We start from the raw sequence: 19,049 nt of genomic DNA on the forward strand, positions 1-19,049 counted from the left end.
CTATACAAGATTGTTTTAGATCAAAAGTGATCAACATCCAACTGCTGTGAAACATTCAACTGCAACGGTGAAACAGACTAGATTTTTAGGCCTGAATGGATCAATAAAAATCACCTAGCCTGATCTCTGTGTATGAACCTAATATAACGCTTTCTCTGCATATGAACCTAATATAATGCTTTCTCTGCATATGAACAGAATTTCATTCTTGAACTCCTTCAGTAAATCCGTAACTTGTGTCTTTACTACAGCTTCTCCTTCATAAAGGGGAGATAACCTATCTACTGTGGCTGCAAATACATGGTTTCCAAAGTCAGTTATTCTCGTTAACAAATAATAATAAAACCCCTCCCCAAAACCCAAATTCAAGAACACAACAGTTTACTTCTAGCCTGAATTTGAGTCAGCCACTCTATGCTGCCATACTAGCTGTGTACATGCTAGTTGAGAAGGCTTGCCTCTAAGATCTCCTGCCCATGCAGGTATCCACAGACTACGACAAAGTTCACCCTTTAACCTTCTCATGGATAAACTAAAAAGCCTCATCTTCTTAAGTCTCTCCATCCAGCATAGCACTCCCAGGACCGACAGCTATTACAGGGAAATTTGTACCCCCCTCCCCCCCTCCCATAAGAGAGCTTCTAAGAGTAAGTATTTACTCTTAGAAGTGGGCCTATCCTAGTACTGATCTCAGCAACGTTATACTTCTGCACAATATGATCCTCTCATTCACATCTGTTATTTCTTTCTTTATGCATCCAGGAATCAATTCACTCCTGTCAGCTACAGTATTGCACTGGAAGACCATGCTACCTAACACTCACTCACTCCAGGCTAAGCATAAAATTTAAGAATTCGGCAAGTGCAAGAACACTTGTAGGATCAGGGACAAACGTGAAATTAATCATAAAAACATGCCAAGAAAAAAAATTTTGTATGTAAAGCGTTAGTACTGTTACAAGAGAACTCACTGATGCAAGGAACGTCACTGAGGACGCATACTTTTTCAGACACCCTTGCACAAACTCTACAGTTTTTTTGGTGACTGTACGAAACACAGAAATTGGATTAAGAAGATTTTCTTGTAATTCACAAGCAAGGGAGAGCAAGTTTTCTTGACAAACTGCGTAACACCAAGGGCACCACTTCTGAACCATTAACAGACTGCACGTTTGGAAGTCACGAGTAAGTACAGCAAAAGGAAGAATTATACAGTATGAAATAAGGAGCTGGGGGGAGGGAAACAACAAAAACAACAAAACTGCTTGCAGTATAAACACAGATGAGTGTAAGGTAATCGTTTTCAATGTACTGTTTATGCACTAGCAAAAGCATCAATTCACTTGCTCTGTATGTTCTTACTACTTCTTGATAAGTTTTAATTAAACCCGACTTGTTCCTCTGAATTGAGGATCAGTGCTTGATCCTCAGCACTAAATACACAACTTCACTCCTGCTAACGTCTTCTTTTTGATTTCTTTTTTGTTCAACAACTGGAAGCTTTTCAAATCTTGATTATCACACAGATAAGGGCACAAACAAATTCTAAAGCAGAGATAAAAAAACACAGAAAAAGAGGAGATGATAATTTTTAATGTGCTTTTAAACATCTCACCATAAAAATCTCAACAGATTCTGCAGACGAAAAGAATGGACAAACAGGATGTCAGGAGAAAGGTCAGGTAGCAAGAATCACAGAATGGTTTAGGTTGGAAGGGACCTCTGGAGATCATCTAGTCCAACCCCCCTGCTCCAATAGGGTCCTCTAGAGCATATTTCCCAGGATCACATCCAGACGGGTTTTGAATATCTCCAGGGAAGGAGACTCCACTATGCAGCAAGACAGAACGCAGGCAAGAGAGATAACAACCCCTTGATGGAAAAGGCTGACAAGACAGGAAGGTAGCAGGCATCTCAGTTTGAAGGAAGTGCAGCAGCTTGTACCTATAGCACTTGCAGGTAACTGAGCAGAACAGGAAGAAGCGGATCTGCAGCTAATGCAAATGGTATGGCAAACAATGGCAGGAATGAAAAAGCCAAAAAGAGAGGCACAAGAGGCCTCATGTCATCTCAAAAGGAATTTAGGGTGCAGGAGTGACGTTAACCATTTGAAGAATTATTCTACCTACGGCACCATGCTGAAACCAAGGGAAGCAGTCTTTCTTTCCAGTTCAGGAACAGCTAATTATATAGCTAAAGCAGGTAATAGGGAAAATTCATAATATCAATGCTTAAAATGATAAAAAGGCACAATACCTCCCACTGTTCACGACAAGGAGAATGGTTACAAGGTCACATTTCCCAAACCTCTATTTTCAGATGGCTTCCCATCTCCTTGTAAACAATACTGCAAAAGCAATGCAAGGAATGCTACTCCGCAGCAAGAAAAGCTAGAAACTTGCACGTAAGCGGAGGAAGAGAGAGATGCGTTAATGATCTTACAGCAAAGGCAGCTCTTCAATAGGTTTTCTCCAAGTGGATGACAACTTGCGGTGCGCGTGTACGTCAAGTATACAACGTCAGTACCCTCTGACAGCACCAAGAGGGCTCCCCAGCTGCTCCGTAACAGCCTTCCCAGTTGAGCAGGGACAGAGGGGGTGGGGAACAGCTCCCTCCTCAGCACAGAGCCCCACAGATGCATGTTTTGTGTGACTGGGAATGCAACGTAGAAGTTATGGGAGGTTCCAAGAGTAAGGCAAATAAATCTTTCTTCCTCAGAGTTAGTTTACGTGTCCCTAGGCTGTGGGAGGCAGCTAGTTCCAGATTAATCGCAGGACGATCTTCAGACAACTAGACAAGAAATTCACTAAAAAAGAAATTCAGAGCTTCCCTTTCAGGCGCGTTTGTTGAACCAGCCGCTGAATTCCAGCCACAATTCTCGGCAACACAGAACTGCAACTCCAAGTAGCTTCTCTGCAGATTCTATCGGGAAGGCCGAAACCGCTGCTCATAGCTGCTGACACTCGCCGTGCACGGCATCAGATGACCCACTTGCAAATCTACAGGAAGATACAACTTGAACTCCCATAGCCTTGCCCGATGCCACAAACAAATGCACTAGTTCCCCAGATGACTTCTTCCTGTCCACACAAAGTTGAACAAACGCCTTGCACAAAAGATAGGAAATCTGCGAGACCTCAAGGGAGAAGACAGGGAAGCCAATGGAGTGACTAGATTAAATAACCAAACAAAGCGTTTACCAAAGAAGGCAGGTTGGTGGGGATGTACCACCTCATTGGGTGGGAGAAAGGCAAGGAAGCAGGCATGCCTGCTGCTGTAGTGAGAGCCATTGCTTTTTCTTCTGGACAAGGCTACCACCAACAGCAGGGGGCATTTACAGATATCCTAAAAGACAGCAGGCAGGTAATGCTTCTCAGGTCAAGCCTCTGAAGGGGAAATAAGAATCCCTAAATGAGGACGTTTCCAGAAGGAAGCAAAGAGTTGTAGTAAGACATGTGATTTTAAGGATCACCCTCTTCCGTAGAACAGCAACAGGATCTGGGAATAAAAGCTTGCCATACACATCTTCTACTTAACTTTATGAAATTTTCCCTGCTCTGCAAAGACTCTTGAATCAACCCCAACCTATTTTCTTAGCTAGCCAACCACAGCTGAAGCAGAACGGATGGTTATTTTCCCCTCCACTCCATCTGCCAGTCATTCTCAGCCAAGCTGGCAGCCAAGGGGCTAGATGTTAAGGGTATATCAGATAATTCTGTCTGACCCAACTGGAGCGAAAACTGTCACGGAGTATTGTTCCTTATCTTCCTTATAATCGTGCCCATGAGCTAGAGAACAAACAGCAGACGTAAAGATCACAGTAGCAGCAAATTATGGAACGACTTTCTATGAAAGTCTATGCTGGTAAAGCAGTGCAGCAGAAGAGGAAAAAAGAAAACTATTTTGGGTGGCAAACGTGTCTTGCAGAGGACTCACCATTTGTGGAAGGTATGCTTAAGAAAGGAATAGACTTTTAGCAACTATTTGCAATTGGTTCAGCAATGTCTGCTTCACGCATGCCACAATGTTAAATCATGGATTTGCTTTCTATAAATGAAAAACTACGAAGCAGTTTTACGAAAGCTGCCTCAAGCCACTCACATCCAGCTCCTAGCAGAGGAAAGTGAGCTAGCACCCTTCCTTGTTTACATAATACAGGAGAGTCGTCCAGCTAAGTCTGTATTGCAATCCTTTCAGTGAAGAAAATAAACAGCAAATAAAAATACTCTTAGGGCTGGAAACCAGTGTTGCAATCCTACAGAAGCATTGGTTGAGAATTACCACAAACCCATGTACTTACATATTCACCCACTATGAGCAAGAGATTATTTCACATGGGCACAGTTATGAGCTTGGTTTTCAAAAACAGGACAGCTACATCAGCACCTGAGCCTTAAGACAACCTTCTGGAACGCTAATTGCGCTGTGTACATACATGTCCCACCAACACCAAGCACGTAGTTTTTTCCATTACTGGTTAGAGTAATACCATCATTAATGAGTTTCTATCAGGTTACAAATGCTGATAAGGTTTTGATGAGAGGGGACCTCATTCAGAGGCAGAATAGGTAATGAGTTAGTCTCGCTAGACTATCCAAAAGAATTTTGTTTCTCTAAAGGTATCTCCAAAGGCTTAACGGTCAACATAAAATGCAGATACGCTCTTACAAGATTTTGGCTGCAAGGGTCTAGCTGATGGGACTTCAGACCCCCCATTCAAATTTCAGAGCTGAGTCCCTATTCATACCCTACTTCCTTTTGTTGAAGCTTAAACGCACAGCCTTCCAGACCAGGCATCCCTTTCACAGACTGTTCCTCGGGTACACATATTACTGATGGATATAGTCCACCCTTCTGCACATGTGCAGTCTCAGCAAGCATGGAAACCTCAGAAAAATTTCTTAACGTCGTTTGAGATTGTTGCAGCCAACAACAAAAATCCTTAAAGACAGTGATACATTTACATGCAACAGGAATCCCTCCTGTAGCCGTTCAACTGTCCCTACAGTAACATCCCTACGTTATGCAGTGCATTAAACGGTTTCCTCTATAAAGCTACTTAGTTCAAGCCCTTGAGGAAGAGATGGTCATTTCTTCATAAAGTCATACAGTTTATAGCTTACCCGCTCAAGTCAACCCGCTGGATATTATCACAACAGAAACATAATGCAAAGCACTTAAAGAGATTACACAGAGGATAGCACTACTAAAAATCCTCCACAAAAATAAGTACCTTCGGCATATTTGACAGGGTGGAAAGTTGCTCATCTCTCTTGATCTTGATTAGAAAGGTAGCTTTAAATGCTGGTTCATCAAAGCATGGAAAAGCAGACCTTGCAGCCAGAGGCTCAAACTGAGTTGCTGCAAACCACCTAATGAAGAGAGTAGGGAAGAGCAAATTAAAAATTATGAAAAGAAAAGTCAGTTTCTGTACGTTATAGAACAGTCATTTTTCTACAAAAACTTTCGATAGCTTGATATGGCAGAACTTTTCCTATCGGCAGATGACTGGGTTGGTCTAGTCAGACTAAATGTTTCATTAGGATCATAAACAAAAGGTTTAAAAAAAAAAAAAAAAGGCAGCTTGTTTATTTGAGGGTTCACCTGCTTGGCTGTTTTTTGCTTTCTTAGCTTATACCTGGAACACCACAATCACAAAACAGTCACCAAAATATAAGCCAATTAGCTATAAGCCCCTCAAGTAAGAAGGAACAAAACTTAAAGCAGACTGAAAAATTCACTTAGTAGGCATGCCCACTATAATTAAAGTTTTAAAACCTCAGTGGCAGAAAAGACACAAGGAAGCTTCTGCACCTAACCGTTGAGCCTCCTTCTGCAGCTGCTCCCACAATTCATCTGACCATCTCCCTGTTCCCCTTGCTGGCTAGGGGACGGATGCTGTTTAAGCCCGTGCACTGTTCTGCCTTTGATCCAACAGCTAGTTTTATCAGAGGAACACAACTTCCATCTCCCAGAGGTGCACGTTCCCTCCCGCTCTTGAGTATTTTGGTATTAACTAGCTGCAGAAACCATGGCTTTTCCTAGAGGGCTTCTCTGAGTTGAATTCTGCTCCTGCAAGACAACCCTGGGAGCTCAACAAGAAGTTTGCCCATTCGAGTCTAATTACAGGCTAAATAGTAGAGAGAACAGCAGTTCCAATCACTGCTTTTTTAAAAACTTACTGCTAAACTGACCACAAGCTTTGCTGTTTTTGTTTCGGCCCCCCCACACACACACACACCTTTTCTTGCATCGTGGAGAGCAAGAACTTATTACACATTTTCACTTCAATGCTTTTGGACCTGCAGCTTTCTGAGGAGTCACGTGGCTGCCTAATCCTACAATTTGCCTCCGATTCCACTTTTGATTCCTTACTCTTTTCCTCCCCTCTCACCAACAGGGGATGTCGCAAGTTTCATATTCTTTCCTTTACCTTGAGATTGCACACAAGGGGGAAAAAAAAACAAGGAACCTTTTTGCATAAAAATAGAAATAGGGCTCAACTTGTGCTTTTTTTTTTTTTTTTAAAATCACTTGCATGTGGCAATAGTGAGTCATCCTGCCAGTTGACAGATTTTACTACTTTTGTTGCAACACAAAAAAAAAAACTCTTCAAAAAGAAAAGAGAAATTAGTCTAGAAGAAAATCTTTTTCAAGTTGCAATAGCAACTTGATAGCTCAGGTTTTACATTAAAATGTAATAAAAACAGGTGTCCTTGTAATGGCCTGTATTTCTAAAACCACTGACATTAAGCATACAAAGATACAGCCCCTGGAAATAAAAGGGGCAGGCAAGGCAACAGACATGTAAGCAGCAGAGTCATCTGAAGAGGATTTACCAAAAAATACACAAGTTAAAAGGTGTACTACATCTTCTCCCTGAATAAAAGTAGGCACCGCTGCACTGAAGGGGGACAAAAATAAAAAAAAAAAACACACCCATCACACCAGTGGCAGGTCTGTTGTTTTTTTTTTTTTTTCCTTCAATCTTGGCCAACACTTACACATCCTCTTTCTACTACAGTACAAATAAGGAAAAAACTTAGAGCTTCAGCTACATCAGAGTAGGAAGAAATATGGAAACTCAAAGAGGAGGATATTTAAAATGCTTTAAGCCTTTTTTCCTTCTGCACTCTTACTGCAAGGACTCTTACTGCATTCCTACTCTCATTTCGCTTCATATTTCATGGTAATGCATGTCGTGCACTGTTTGCGATAAGCTACTTAGCTCTGACAACATTTCATTTCATCCTGTGGAAACGTTCTTCCGATGTAATCTACCCCTTGTGATTCTTTATTATCAGAAGCATTCCCGTGACAGTAAGACAACCTTTAGCATTTTCTCTATGATGCCAGAGTAACGAGGCTATCGGTGATTTCCCAAATGACAAGGGATTATTCCCAGTCATCAGGCACACACTGGAACATTTTACTGTATTCTCAGGAACAAGCCTCTTATGAAAAGGTTACGGAAAGCATTTTCTTCCTGAACAGTCACCTGTTTGCACCTCAGTAAGACAGATCCACGTTCGTCAGTTAGAGACACAGGCCAACGGAACAGATCGGTAATCCTTCAGCCCAGGTTTCTCTCTTTAAATGCTTGATCCCCTAAAGCAAGCCCCCCAGACTACATGGTGTAAGGGCCAACAGCAACATGCAGGAGGGAAGGAAGTTTCTGCTTTTATCTCAGTTACGGATCAGTTTAAGAACCAGGTTAGGCTCTCCAGTTCCTCTGAACACATCAGTTGTTTTGACAGCACCAGTTGTTTCCAAATATGTGCATGCTTTTTCTACACTTCAGCAGTATGTCACAGACACACTTGATCTATTCAAAGGGAGCTTTAAAGGTAAATTGTGAGTAGATTTTAGAAAAGATATTTGCCGCTTGGTTTAAAAGTCTCTTGTTAGTGCTTAAGAGAGAGGCCTGCTGAATCTAAAGTAATGTTTACTGTATCTTTATTGAAAGAGTAAACTAATAGGAACGCTTCTTCCTTATTCTGGGCAGCTTCCTAATGGTCTAGGAAATCATCTTGACACCAAGTAGCTTTTTGTTTTGCCTTTTTTTTTTTTTTTTTTTTTTTAAAAGATGAGCTATCTTTAAGCAATAATCCAAGCAGAAATGGAGGATAGTGATAGGAGCTCATTGGAAAGAAAAAAAATTATGACCAATTTTCCCCACACCTCTGCTTTATTTTGCCAGGAGTATCACTGAAGAAAGCTAATGACAGCTTAACGAACAGTCTTGTTTTAAGTCAGCGAAAATAAATAAAACCCCAGTGTGATCCTCTCTCCAGAGGATAATTTCAAGCCTACACTGTCAATTTGTAAAAGGTCAGGCTGGTGGGGATTAATACTAAATTCTGCATTCCCTTTTCAGGGAACAAAATCTACTTATTAATGCTTTGGGTGTTTTCACACAAACTCACTGCGGTAGCAGATACTTGTAATGTTGGTAACACTTTTTTCTTACTTCTTCCCCAGTGTTACATTCCCACACCCCCCCCATCATTTGTTTTTTTTAACTTTAGGTCTTAGCGTTTCTTAGAGCAAGCTGTTAAGCGTTTATATCCTTACTTTATTTAGCAGCTGTTTTGTAGACCCTTCTTGATTACTTTCCTTTCAGCGAAGGGAGTCTGAACTTGATCCAGACTACTCTTTCCAGTCTTTCATTTTTTGTGTCCGTCTCTGCTCCTAGAAGACCTGCATAGACTGTTCCGTTCTAACTAGGACACAATGTTATCTCTATGATCAGCCTACAGCCCCTCTTGAGGCGGGTGGAGTGGGGGCTACTCTCATTAGCCTTCTTGGTAAGAAGAACTGATCCCCACAGTCCTGTCCCTATCTACCAGCCAAGGACGTCTGCAAAGAGGGGAAAAAAAAACCACAACAAAAACAACAAAAAACACACCATAGCTATCTGCAAGTACAGAAAACCGCACTGGACTGACAAAGAGGCTACCCTGCCTTAATGAACGTACCCACAAAAGACAGTTTTTCAGGTAATGCTGACTGTAATCACGGATAACGTCTCCCTCCCTGACAACCGGTCTTTGCATAAAGCGTCAACAACGCAAAGTGTCAACCAACAGGAGATTAAAGATCCGTTTTGTCCTATAGAGATTAATTGTAAAGATCAAAAAATTCAAAGGCTGGGGGGGTGGGGTGGGGGGGGGTGTCAAGCCTTGTTATCTCTCTCAAAGCACAGTTACCAAATTCAGACACGCGCATGAACACAACCTACAGGAGTAGCAGAAATGAAAAGCGTTTCTGGGCATACCTTTGCTTAGAATTCTCATCCTTGTAAGAAATTTTGTAAAAACCGTAGTAGGCATCTGATAAATCAGACGAATATTCTATGTTGAGGGTGTAATTCTGTCCTACAAGGAGAGCCTCAGGAGCCATGACTGCAATCTGGTCATGCAGTGGATATTCCAGGAATTCAACTGGCTTTGCTTGACTCCCTCCTGCTGAAGTAATGGCTGCCTTGGTAATATTAAGTCCTGAGCTGTGAAGTACAATCTTCCAAGTTACCTGGATGACGTTAACCACTATCTTCACAGAACCTGCAAATTTCAGAGTGGTCAGGTTTGGCTGCAAGACAAGATCATAATGCAGCGGTACAACGTCAGTAGGAAGTCTAATTTTTGCCCATGGAAATAGTTTTCCATTGGTTGCCAAAGGGTATATTAGTTCCATTGTATGATTTTTTTTACGGCAGCCTTCTTTGGTAAAGGTACATTTGGGAAGAAGATAAATCACCATTATTACTGAAACTGCAATCACAACAACCACCGTGCAAACCACCACGGTCCTTGTAGAGGGCACCGAGCAGGATCCGTCCGCACTTTGTCTATAGCCAGCCATGTTATTCCGGAGACCCGAGCTTCTGTTCATGAAGGACATCCCCAGCAATTTTGCCGATGATTCGTAATCCTCTTCATCGTCATCCATTTCATGCTCTCCAAGGCCACGCACCAAGAGCCGGGAGCTCCTTGGCTCATACTCCACTTCCTCGCGCTCCAGGGGATGTAAGCAAGGCTCTTTTGCCAAATCAACCACGTCGGGCTCTTCTTCAAACATACTGTTTTCAATCATATTCCTGGGCAACTGAATTTGGTCTGAAACAGAAAAGAACGTATGTCACCTGAGGAACATGACTGCAATACCTCAAAGATAACTGACTGAGTCCAAGCATGGGAAACACTTATCAGCATATCCTTTCAAGAGCTCTTCAGTTTTCTCTCTCAGGTTTGTTTTCAGAAAACATTTCCATGCTTTTCTGCCCGCTGCAATTTTGGTTCAATAAGACAAGGTCTATCTTGTGCATCTACGGACTTGAAAAGGTGTTTCCCTTACACGTCGTCGGATCACGTCTCACATCATGACTGGGGATCAGCTACATCACTGCACAGCACTCCCACTACACTGATGTCAGTGTCTCGGCTACGTTTTCTCTACCCCAATAACCCATATTCTATTTAATAAAAGTACCTAAGACAGACAATATTCTCTATGTTACAGGAAAAACCAATACACTTCCAAAGGTGTTTCTGAACATGCTAGTTACTGAATTTTTTGATTAAAAGGAGAGAACTTCTGCCAAGATGCTGGCAGATATGCACACGAAGTATCAGTCCGACCCTTTTCCTTAAAGCAACTTTTCACCTCCCCCCAAGAAAAGAGAAAAATAAATGCATATTTTTCTTATACAAAGAGAGAAATATAAAAATTACAATTCTGATTGAGCTCATCATTTAAGATATAGCTCGTACAACCCTTGAAATAGTCCCTGCAGATAAGAAGCTAGACAGACCAGCGCCAATCAGAGAAAAGTTATCTTCATAAAATTTGTCTTTAATAGTTAACAGACCACTGAATATACAATATAAAACGAGAGTTCAAATTCATCTCAGTTTTCACAAGCATCGGATATTCTTCCTATTTCATATGTAGTTACACTCTGGTCGTGTCTATCTCTCAGCTAACCTGCTCACTGAAAAGTAGGGAAAAATTAGAAACATTGTAGGGGAAAAAAGCATATAGAGGGAGATGGTCCTGGACACCCAAAACCGGATTACTTAAGAGGAAAAAGCTTGTTTTTGTACTGAGTCCATGTCCAGTGCACTGTAAAAATTCTACAGAGAATTTTAATTGGCTTTTGTTAGGATATCACAGAGTTGCCTGGAGGAGAACAAAATAACTTGAAGAGACTGCCAAAATAACTGCAAAATAATCTCAGAAGAGATTTCTTGCACAAAGAATCCCACTACCAACCTTTTAGGCCCTTGCAATTCATAAGTAATCTGAATTAGGCCTCTTTTGGTAACTTCTCTCAAAGGAAGGAGACAGAAGTTTTGCCAAACTGCATGACTTCAAAAACAAAACTAAGCTCCTTCAAACATGAAGGAACTCTTGTTAGCTGAAAAAACAATCACATCAAGCCTCTATCCTCCACAGTCAGTGTTTTCATAATGAGAAAGATAAAATTTTCTTTGCATCTAGAAAATCCTGAGAGGCAGGTTGACTTTTAATAATTTTTGACAAGAACGTACTTTTCCCAGAACTTGATAGGGTAATCTACAGCTTGAAATATCAGTGCACCTATAATACATCACTTATTTGTCATTTAAAATGCTAAGGTCCCATCCAATATTTGAGGGCAATATTATATATCAAGTGACTAGATGAATAGTTTCAGGAAACCAACTGTATCTAGCTGGTTGACAGGATGCAAATCTGGAAACAGACGAGCAGAAGAAAAAAATACTGGGGAGTACGTGTGAAACTTATGATTTGGGAAGTTTAGGGCAGGGAGGGGTTGTTTTTTGAAGTCAGGTTTCTATATGGTCAAAACTTTCAAAGATGAAAATACAACAGCTTTAAGAAGAGAGGCAGAGATTTTTGTTTTCCCCTTCCAAACCACATACACCAAAACCCTCAACATTTACTTTAAAAATATATCAAGACTTCCTGTTTAAAAGGCCACAAACTCTGTAAACTTTAGTGTTGGTGGCCATAACACTGAAAAGGATAGAGCAAAGACTTATTTCAGCCCAGGTTCCATCCACTATGCTTTTCTTTGTGCGATATCCCTACATATTAAACTTCTAAAGACGCTTAAGTCTGCCACTTCTTTCAGCATTAAACTGACAGACCATTCTGATCCCTTCAAAATAAGTAACTCACTTCACAAATAGGCACCTGGTATCTCAAACCAAAGACTACTCAGTTGCTTTAAAAAAGGTCAACTCCAAACGTTTCTCCACAAAGATTTAACATACAAATGGAAAGAAAAGAAAAAAACTAAAAAAAAACCTATCCAACACAAGCCAGTAAAAGCAAGGTGCACTGGTCAAACTCAACAAGCAGTACAGAGTTCGTTGAAAGCAGGCAGTTTACTGGAATTTGGATCTACCTGCTCACCCCTTGTCCTAGTGTAAACATGCTGCCCTAATTATGAATAGGGTCACAGGATAACTTTGGTTGGAAGAGACTTCAGGAGCTCATCTAGTCCAACCTCTAGGCAAAAGCGGCTTCTGAAAGTTTCTCTCCTTACAGCACTTCCCAGTATAATGCTTGGAAAGAGTTCAGGCCCTGGTTGCAGCTCAGTGCTCCAGTACTTCTGTCTCTACATTGTAGCATGTGTCCTTGCATATCAGACAGATTGGAGGCCCTGCACAGCAAGGAAATAGAGAGTAGGAAGGAGCTCCAAGTGAAACCGATGGACAAACTGGTGGCGGGGGGCAGGGGAGGGGGACTGTGCAAGGGAAACTCTCTTACAATTCTTCTATCCAAGAATAGTTCATAGAGAATCCTCTAAACTACTTTCATGGCAGTTTCTTGTTGATTACTCTCTCAGCTCGTTGCTCTTCAAAGTGCTGGCTAACTTCAGTCACATTTGACAGCAGACTCGAGGATAACCAAATTCCTTAAAGGTCCCACCCCAATATAATGAGCGGCTGGAAGGAGAAAGGCATCCAAGTCAACATCTGTAGGAAAGGCAGGTATTAAAACTCACATCTTAACCTCTCCAAAAGGTAGCAGTCAATCAGTACAGAGCTCCAACCCCAGCCATGGCACCTGCTGCCTCATGGCCAGCGAAAGAGGTAGAAGACAGGGGAGGCACTGCAGAAGGAAGCAGGAGAAAGATAACACAGGACATCAATCTGGCAGAAAGTAGGTTTCATCAGCTCTGCTGCTCACAGAACCATTTGCCTTTTTAAGAGCTTGTTTTCTAACATGTTCCTACTAAAATCAACTCCCTTAGTATTTTCAAAAACCCTTCAGAACTTGCATGTGTACACTAACAGCTCTTCTGGTCAAACCTGAAACAAATTAAGACAGAAAAGCTACAATGAAAGTTAGTTTCAAGGCAAATCAGTTTTAACACCTAGAAGACATTCCTTCCTAGAGAAAGAACAGTTAAAATGAATTTCTAAGCAACTATCTGCAAAAACCGGAAGCAACGAAGGCCTTGGTTATTCTGTGCTGTCAAAACACGTCACACTGGCCTATCAGTTTGATCACAAGCTAGGAGGTCAGAACTTTACTCAAGACCAAGGGCATCACCCACACTACTTTGTTCCACTGGAAAGCATCCAAAGTACCAAAAGGTTGCTAGAGTTATTTATGCCGAGATACGCAGGCACAGAAGCATAAAAGTCAGGCTACTTTTTGGAAAGGAACATGGCACACATGCTTCAAGCATTTATACTCAGATTAACTCTGCATTCCTTTGCTTCCTACTGGTTTACTAGGATTTATAACATGATAGCATGAGTAATCAGTCACGGAGTTTGAACTCAAGACCTTTCAGTTTAAATCCATGAGCTGCTGCAGCAAGAGCTAAAAAGCCCATAGGAAGGACACAAAAGGTATTCTTAACTGAAGCAAGCCACAAGGAGTAAAGCAGCCACCTGAGGAATACGATTGCAACCATCGTATTTCACCATCTTCTTTCACACCAAGTACAATCACAGACAAGCATCCGAACTGCAAAACATCATGCTGAAAGCAGATTAATTCAGAGATTTGAGCAAGTTCATTCAGATCCCAATGAAAGGGTCTAAAGCAGGACAGGAGAAAGAAGTACAACTCTGAGACTTGGGAAGTTCATCCTACAGAGAAGCAGCATAGTTCCACCGACCCACCGCTGCCATTCCGAGGTTACAGTACAGCAGCACTGATAGAGGAAGTTGAAGAGTCCATAACAACAGATCCAGGTGTGATCACACTGGTCCATGGTTAAGAAAGCATTGACGTTAATTGCTAACATACGGTACAAATATTCTGTCATCATGCACAGGAACTTAAATCTAAATCCTTATAAGCAACAGCTGGAGTATCTTACTGTGAGAGGGTGACTAGAGAGGTAAAACAATCCGTTCGACTGGGTCTTACGCTGCTCCCAGTTAGCACTAATGAAAAGGCACCTGCTCCTTGATCTGGGTTCTTACAGCCCAAGAGGTCCAAACGAATAGCCAGCACCCTTGCAGAAGCTTAAACACACCCACGTGAAAGTGAATTTGCACATTTCCCCCCACCCCACACACAAATTCTTGAGGGTGCATTTGTAATCTGCAAATTAAATACTTCTAACAACTTCCTTAATAACATGATCTGTGTGTCATATCTAGTAGAGAGCAGTCCAAATACTCACAGTTTAAAAATAATCCTGGGGAGAGCTGTGAGGTTAAAAACTCAATGTGGTAGGACAGTAATCCAGAAAGCCAGTCTTCCTACACTGCAAAGCTGAAGGAAGGCAGACATCTTCCTAAAGTGGATGTTTAGGAATAAGTTTCTTTAAAGAGGCTTCTTGCCACACAGGTGCCTGAAAATGCGTTACAATCCATCTCCTCGTTACAATACTCAGAGGACCGTAATAAGCTCAGTCTGTTGTCTTCCATAAAGACGACAGAAGTCTTAGACATGAAATTCAAGTGCTGTTTACAAAAGGAAAGGCAAACAGTACATACCTGTACTGTTTATACCACGTCTTTGTAACATGCCCTTGTCAGCGTAGTCACATCTAGGTAGTAAAAAAAGTGGCACGACTTTAGCACCACAAAGGGGAAGAGTAATTCATCAGAACCAACGTAAACCAAAGTAGGGCGCTTTTCTTGTTCCTAGAAAATACACATCTTTCACTTTTACACTCTTTTGCAAATTGGTCTCGTAAATTATGAGGGAACTTTACAACAACACTCAAGTTCAATATATTGAACTCAGTTGGAACCCTTGATCACACAGGGACAATTAGTAAAGTTGTCCAGCATTTTCGGCAAGTATTCATTTTCTTCAGAAGAGCTACATTCCCATTACATAGGGGAACAGAAGGTTTACCCTGCGATACAAAAGCCTCAGCCTTTACGTACAACAATGAAGTATGCTACGACATTGTTTTTGGAATCTGTTACAAACATTCTGTAGACTACAGAAAGTCATTATCCCCCCCCCCCTTTTCTTTTTTTTTAAGTTAGTACCTTCCTGTAATGCTAACAGTAACTCCTTGTAATGCTAGAAGTATGGACTTCTCCCTTGCAAAAACCAAACGAGTCATCTTTGGGCTATCAGGATTCCCCCACCCGAGTACTCTATTTAAGAACTGAAATGTCAACACTCAAAGTCCTTAAACAAATTTAAGTGATCTGTTTCTCAAATTCACTCCCTTTTAAAATGTGCGCAGAAAATGCTCTATTGCAATTTTTTTCAGCTTTCCATATTCTAATTAAGTGATTAAAATTAAAAAACACAATTGAAACCCAAGGTAACCCACAGGTCCAGCTAGATAGCTTGCCATCACATTTTGAAAATGAAGTTCAGTACATTATCTTTAAATAACAAGCTGGTGTTATGCAGCATTTTTCTTTTTTAAAGAGTTATTACAGGAACACCTGGCATTTTGTAGCAACCAAGCCCTACTGCAGAGCTAAGCAGAGGAAACTTTCTGTTAACCTGGAATAACCTGGACGCCAACCAGCTATCGGGTAGTATGTTGTCACAGGCCAGCAGCAAACAAGTGACAAAATCCAAGAGCAAACCAAATGGCTCTCTATAAAGCCTACCTACTAACTGGAAGAAGGATCAATTCCCACAGAATTGAAACTTCAGCTGCATTTAGGAAGTGGGAGAGAAGGCTTAGAGTTACTGCTGCCAGCATTTTCTGATCTGTTGGTGTGTTCTGTATTCTTCAGCGATAGACCAAGCACAGCAAAAGCATGAAGAACTGACTTGTTTTGCTACCTGATGCTGAAGTAAGGCACGGGATACAGAAGAAACAATCTACACACGCATGTGCATGCACATCCCCATTCATCCTCCTGTTAAGCAGACACTGAGAAAGCGATGCATGTTCCAAGGAAATATGTCGTGACTTAATAACACTGGACAGTTTCATAAACCTGGAGCATAATTAATTCAATATTCATTGACCTTCCCTTGCTGTATTTTGACAGGGAAAAAGGAACAGCAGTATCATTTGTTTCGGCTGTGCTGGTAGCAAGAAAACTCAAGAAACTTCTAATAATGAATTAGTTGATCCATTATTGATTAAAGTCACTCTATGGGATTCAAGGCAAGCAAAGGAGAATGCAGTTCCTGTCCTAACCGCTTGAACATCGCAGCTCAAGTTATACAATAAAAGTTACATACACTGAAATAACAGTACTCAGCTATGCAACTCATTGATTTTTACGTCAAAAAATAATCCTGTGCAATGAATGATTTTAGGAAGGGCTGCGGGCGTTGAACAATGGAGATAATTATTCAGGGCCGCAATACTGTTTTACACACCTAACTTTTATGTCCAACTTTGAAAGCGTTAGCCTTTTCTTAGCAGAAGCAGTTGCAGACCAAGTAATGAATCCTGTAAGTAAACCACATGGAATTTCTCTCTACTTGCAAAACCGTGCAACAAGGGGAAAAAGGCAACTTCAAGGTATTTTTTCCCCTTTAAAGATTTATTTCACGTTCCTGCATGTTTATCAGTCTTAATGCCACCTTCTCTAGGAGAGGAGAAACACTTGCACAATTTCAGAAGAATCAGGAAATTCAGAATATGAGATTCCTGAAACATGAATGAACCACTTCCCATGATGGCGAAGTCGAGAAAAAGATGCAAGCAGGCACAGATACTGTGCTACACAGTCCAACATCAAACCAGCAAGGGCTCTGCTGTTCCTTAAGCACCGGAAAACCAGTTCCACGCTCTTCAGTTTTGGCAAATCTTGTCAAGATTTAAAGCACTTTCAGGCACTTGCAAAGAACTTCCAAGCACGTGCAAGTGCAGGTAAGCACACTTCAAGGAGACAGATGTACTCTCATAAAAATAGTAACACCAATTATAGCATGTGGAACCGGATCTTCCCTCCTTTATCTGGGCTTTGGGGCTAGTAATAAAGGAAAGGAATAAGGCAACGAAGGCTAAAGCAGGTCACCGATATGTAGCCCTAGGCACACAGACTGTACAAGTACTGGTGTTCTTTATATTACCTAACCCATGTCAGTAACTTAGGTTATGTCATGTGGAAGAGCCACAGAGAAACTTAGCAGAAATAATGACACGTGTGAAGTCTCTGCACTGCTTTACATCAAGCAACAGCGGTTTCAGTATAAACAGGTTCCCAGCAAAGGTAAAAAAAAAAAAAAAAGAAAAAAGCTGTAAAATTAGATATCAAAAGAACATTTGCATTAAAGCTTACAATTCTTATTTTGCTTAATGAAACAATAGTTTCTCATCACATCCTAAAAACAGGTTCTGGAAGCAGCCCACAATTAAAAAGAGCCTATTATACCCAAGACAGATGTACAAAGTTTTTCAACTACACTTGCACTGTCTTTAAAAGGTAGTAAAGTCTGGGCTATGGCTAGTACTAGAAGTCTTGTGAAAAAAGAACCATACCTGCTACAGAACCTATTTAAACAAAAAAAACAAAAAAAACCCCACCACACTTGCAGATACAAAACAGAGGAACTTACATTGTACAGTTTCTCTGAATGCAAGGAGGAAAACAAGCTATCGAGCATCGCTTAGCAATATCCAGCAAGCTTTCAGAAACTTCAACAAACAATTGTTGCAGCTGTTGATTCTGCCTTGGCTGAGGGGAAAGAAGGGAGAAGGGGCAGCGCAAAGGAGGGCTCCAAAACACAGATGCATTTTTGCAGTTGCTGAAACTGGTACACAGAAACACTCCAAAGAAAACTGAGAACCTAAATAGTACACTGGAAAATACTACATAAACCCAAATGGGGAGAAATATTTCATCAAGTGCAACTGCTTCCTCAGTGGAGATTGCTTTCTTCAGCTGATTAAAATCATTAGTTTCTCATACCACTGGTTTAAAGTACTATCACTGCAAATCAGCGTTAATTTAATAGATCAGAGTTAAGAAGGCCGAATATAGATATGTGCAGCTTATTATCCAATATCTTTTCAACAGTTTAAAGGAACAAAATGGCTCTGGCTTGCTAACAGGTGGTGGCTTAACTGATAAATCTTCAACTACGCATCTGAACTAATAGCTTTTAAGTCTGCGTGTTCAAAGGCTATCATTGTTAGCATTTCCACAGCAAATAAATTGGTATTTTTCTAAACTTAAATCTAAAATAAGGGCGGAAATCATAGTTAACACTATGAACTAACTGCATAATCAGGTAAGTCAGAAATCTGTTTCAGAAGCTTTTCCTCAAAGAGTTACTAAGTTTAGTTAGAAACTCCTATTTTTTTTCCTCTCACCTCCTTATTGCAATAAGCAATACTTTGCCCTATAATGTAAACCATTTGCACATCTCATCAGCTAACAGAAGGCAGCATGGCCCAATGAACAGAAGAGCAATCCAAGGACTCCGGTTTCATTTTCTAGCTCTGCTGTTTCAGAAGAGAATTTCATTCCTCTATTCCTCTTCTTTTCCTCAGACCCTGTCTTTTGAACTTGGGCTGCAAAGCTTTGGGACAACTACTGTCCCTTACTATACTATACTCTCTTACTCTCTTAAGAGTGTCTGATTACAAGTGAGCTCCAGATTAGCTGGAGCTGCCAGCAAATACCGTT

The 19,049-nt window shown here is 41.0% G+C and overlaps 1 protein-coding gene across 3 annotated transcripts in view; it reads right to left on the minus strand.

The window, feature by feature from the left end:
- The window catches only part of LOC104150448 (leucyl and cystinyl aminopeptidase), a 60,669-nt gene that overhangs the window by 26,107 nt on the left and 15,513 nt on the right, over positions 1-19,049 (minus strand). The window contains exons 2-4 of one of the 3 annotated variants that reach the window (XM_068926070.1): positions 13,019-13,125; positions 9,278-10,118; positions 5,234-5,372 (exon numbers count right to left, since the gene is read on the minus strand). In XM_068926070.1, coding sequence (XP_068782171.1) covers positions 5,234-5,372; positions 9,278-10,095 — 957 coding nt within the window. In that variant the 5' untranslated portion in view covers positions 10,096-10,118; positions 13,019-13,125. Of the gene's footprint in view, positions 1-5,233; positions 5,373-9,277; positions 10,119-13,018; positions 13,126-14,975; positions 15,022-19,049 lie in introns of those variants that run through there. The other 2 variants (XM_068926068.1, XM_068926069.1) reach the window with 2 other exon arrangements.

The sequence above is a fragment of the Struthio camelus genome, chromosome W, assembly GCF_040807025.1.
Source record: "Struthio camelus isolate bStrCam1 chromosome W, bStrCam1.hap1, whole genome shotgun sequence".
NCBI classification, from domain to species: Eukaryota; Metazoa; Chordata; class Aves; order Struthioniformes; family Struthionidae; genus Struthio; species Struthio camelus.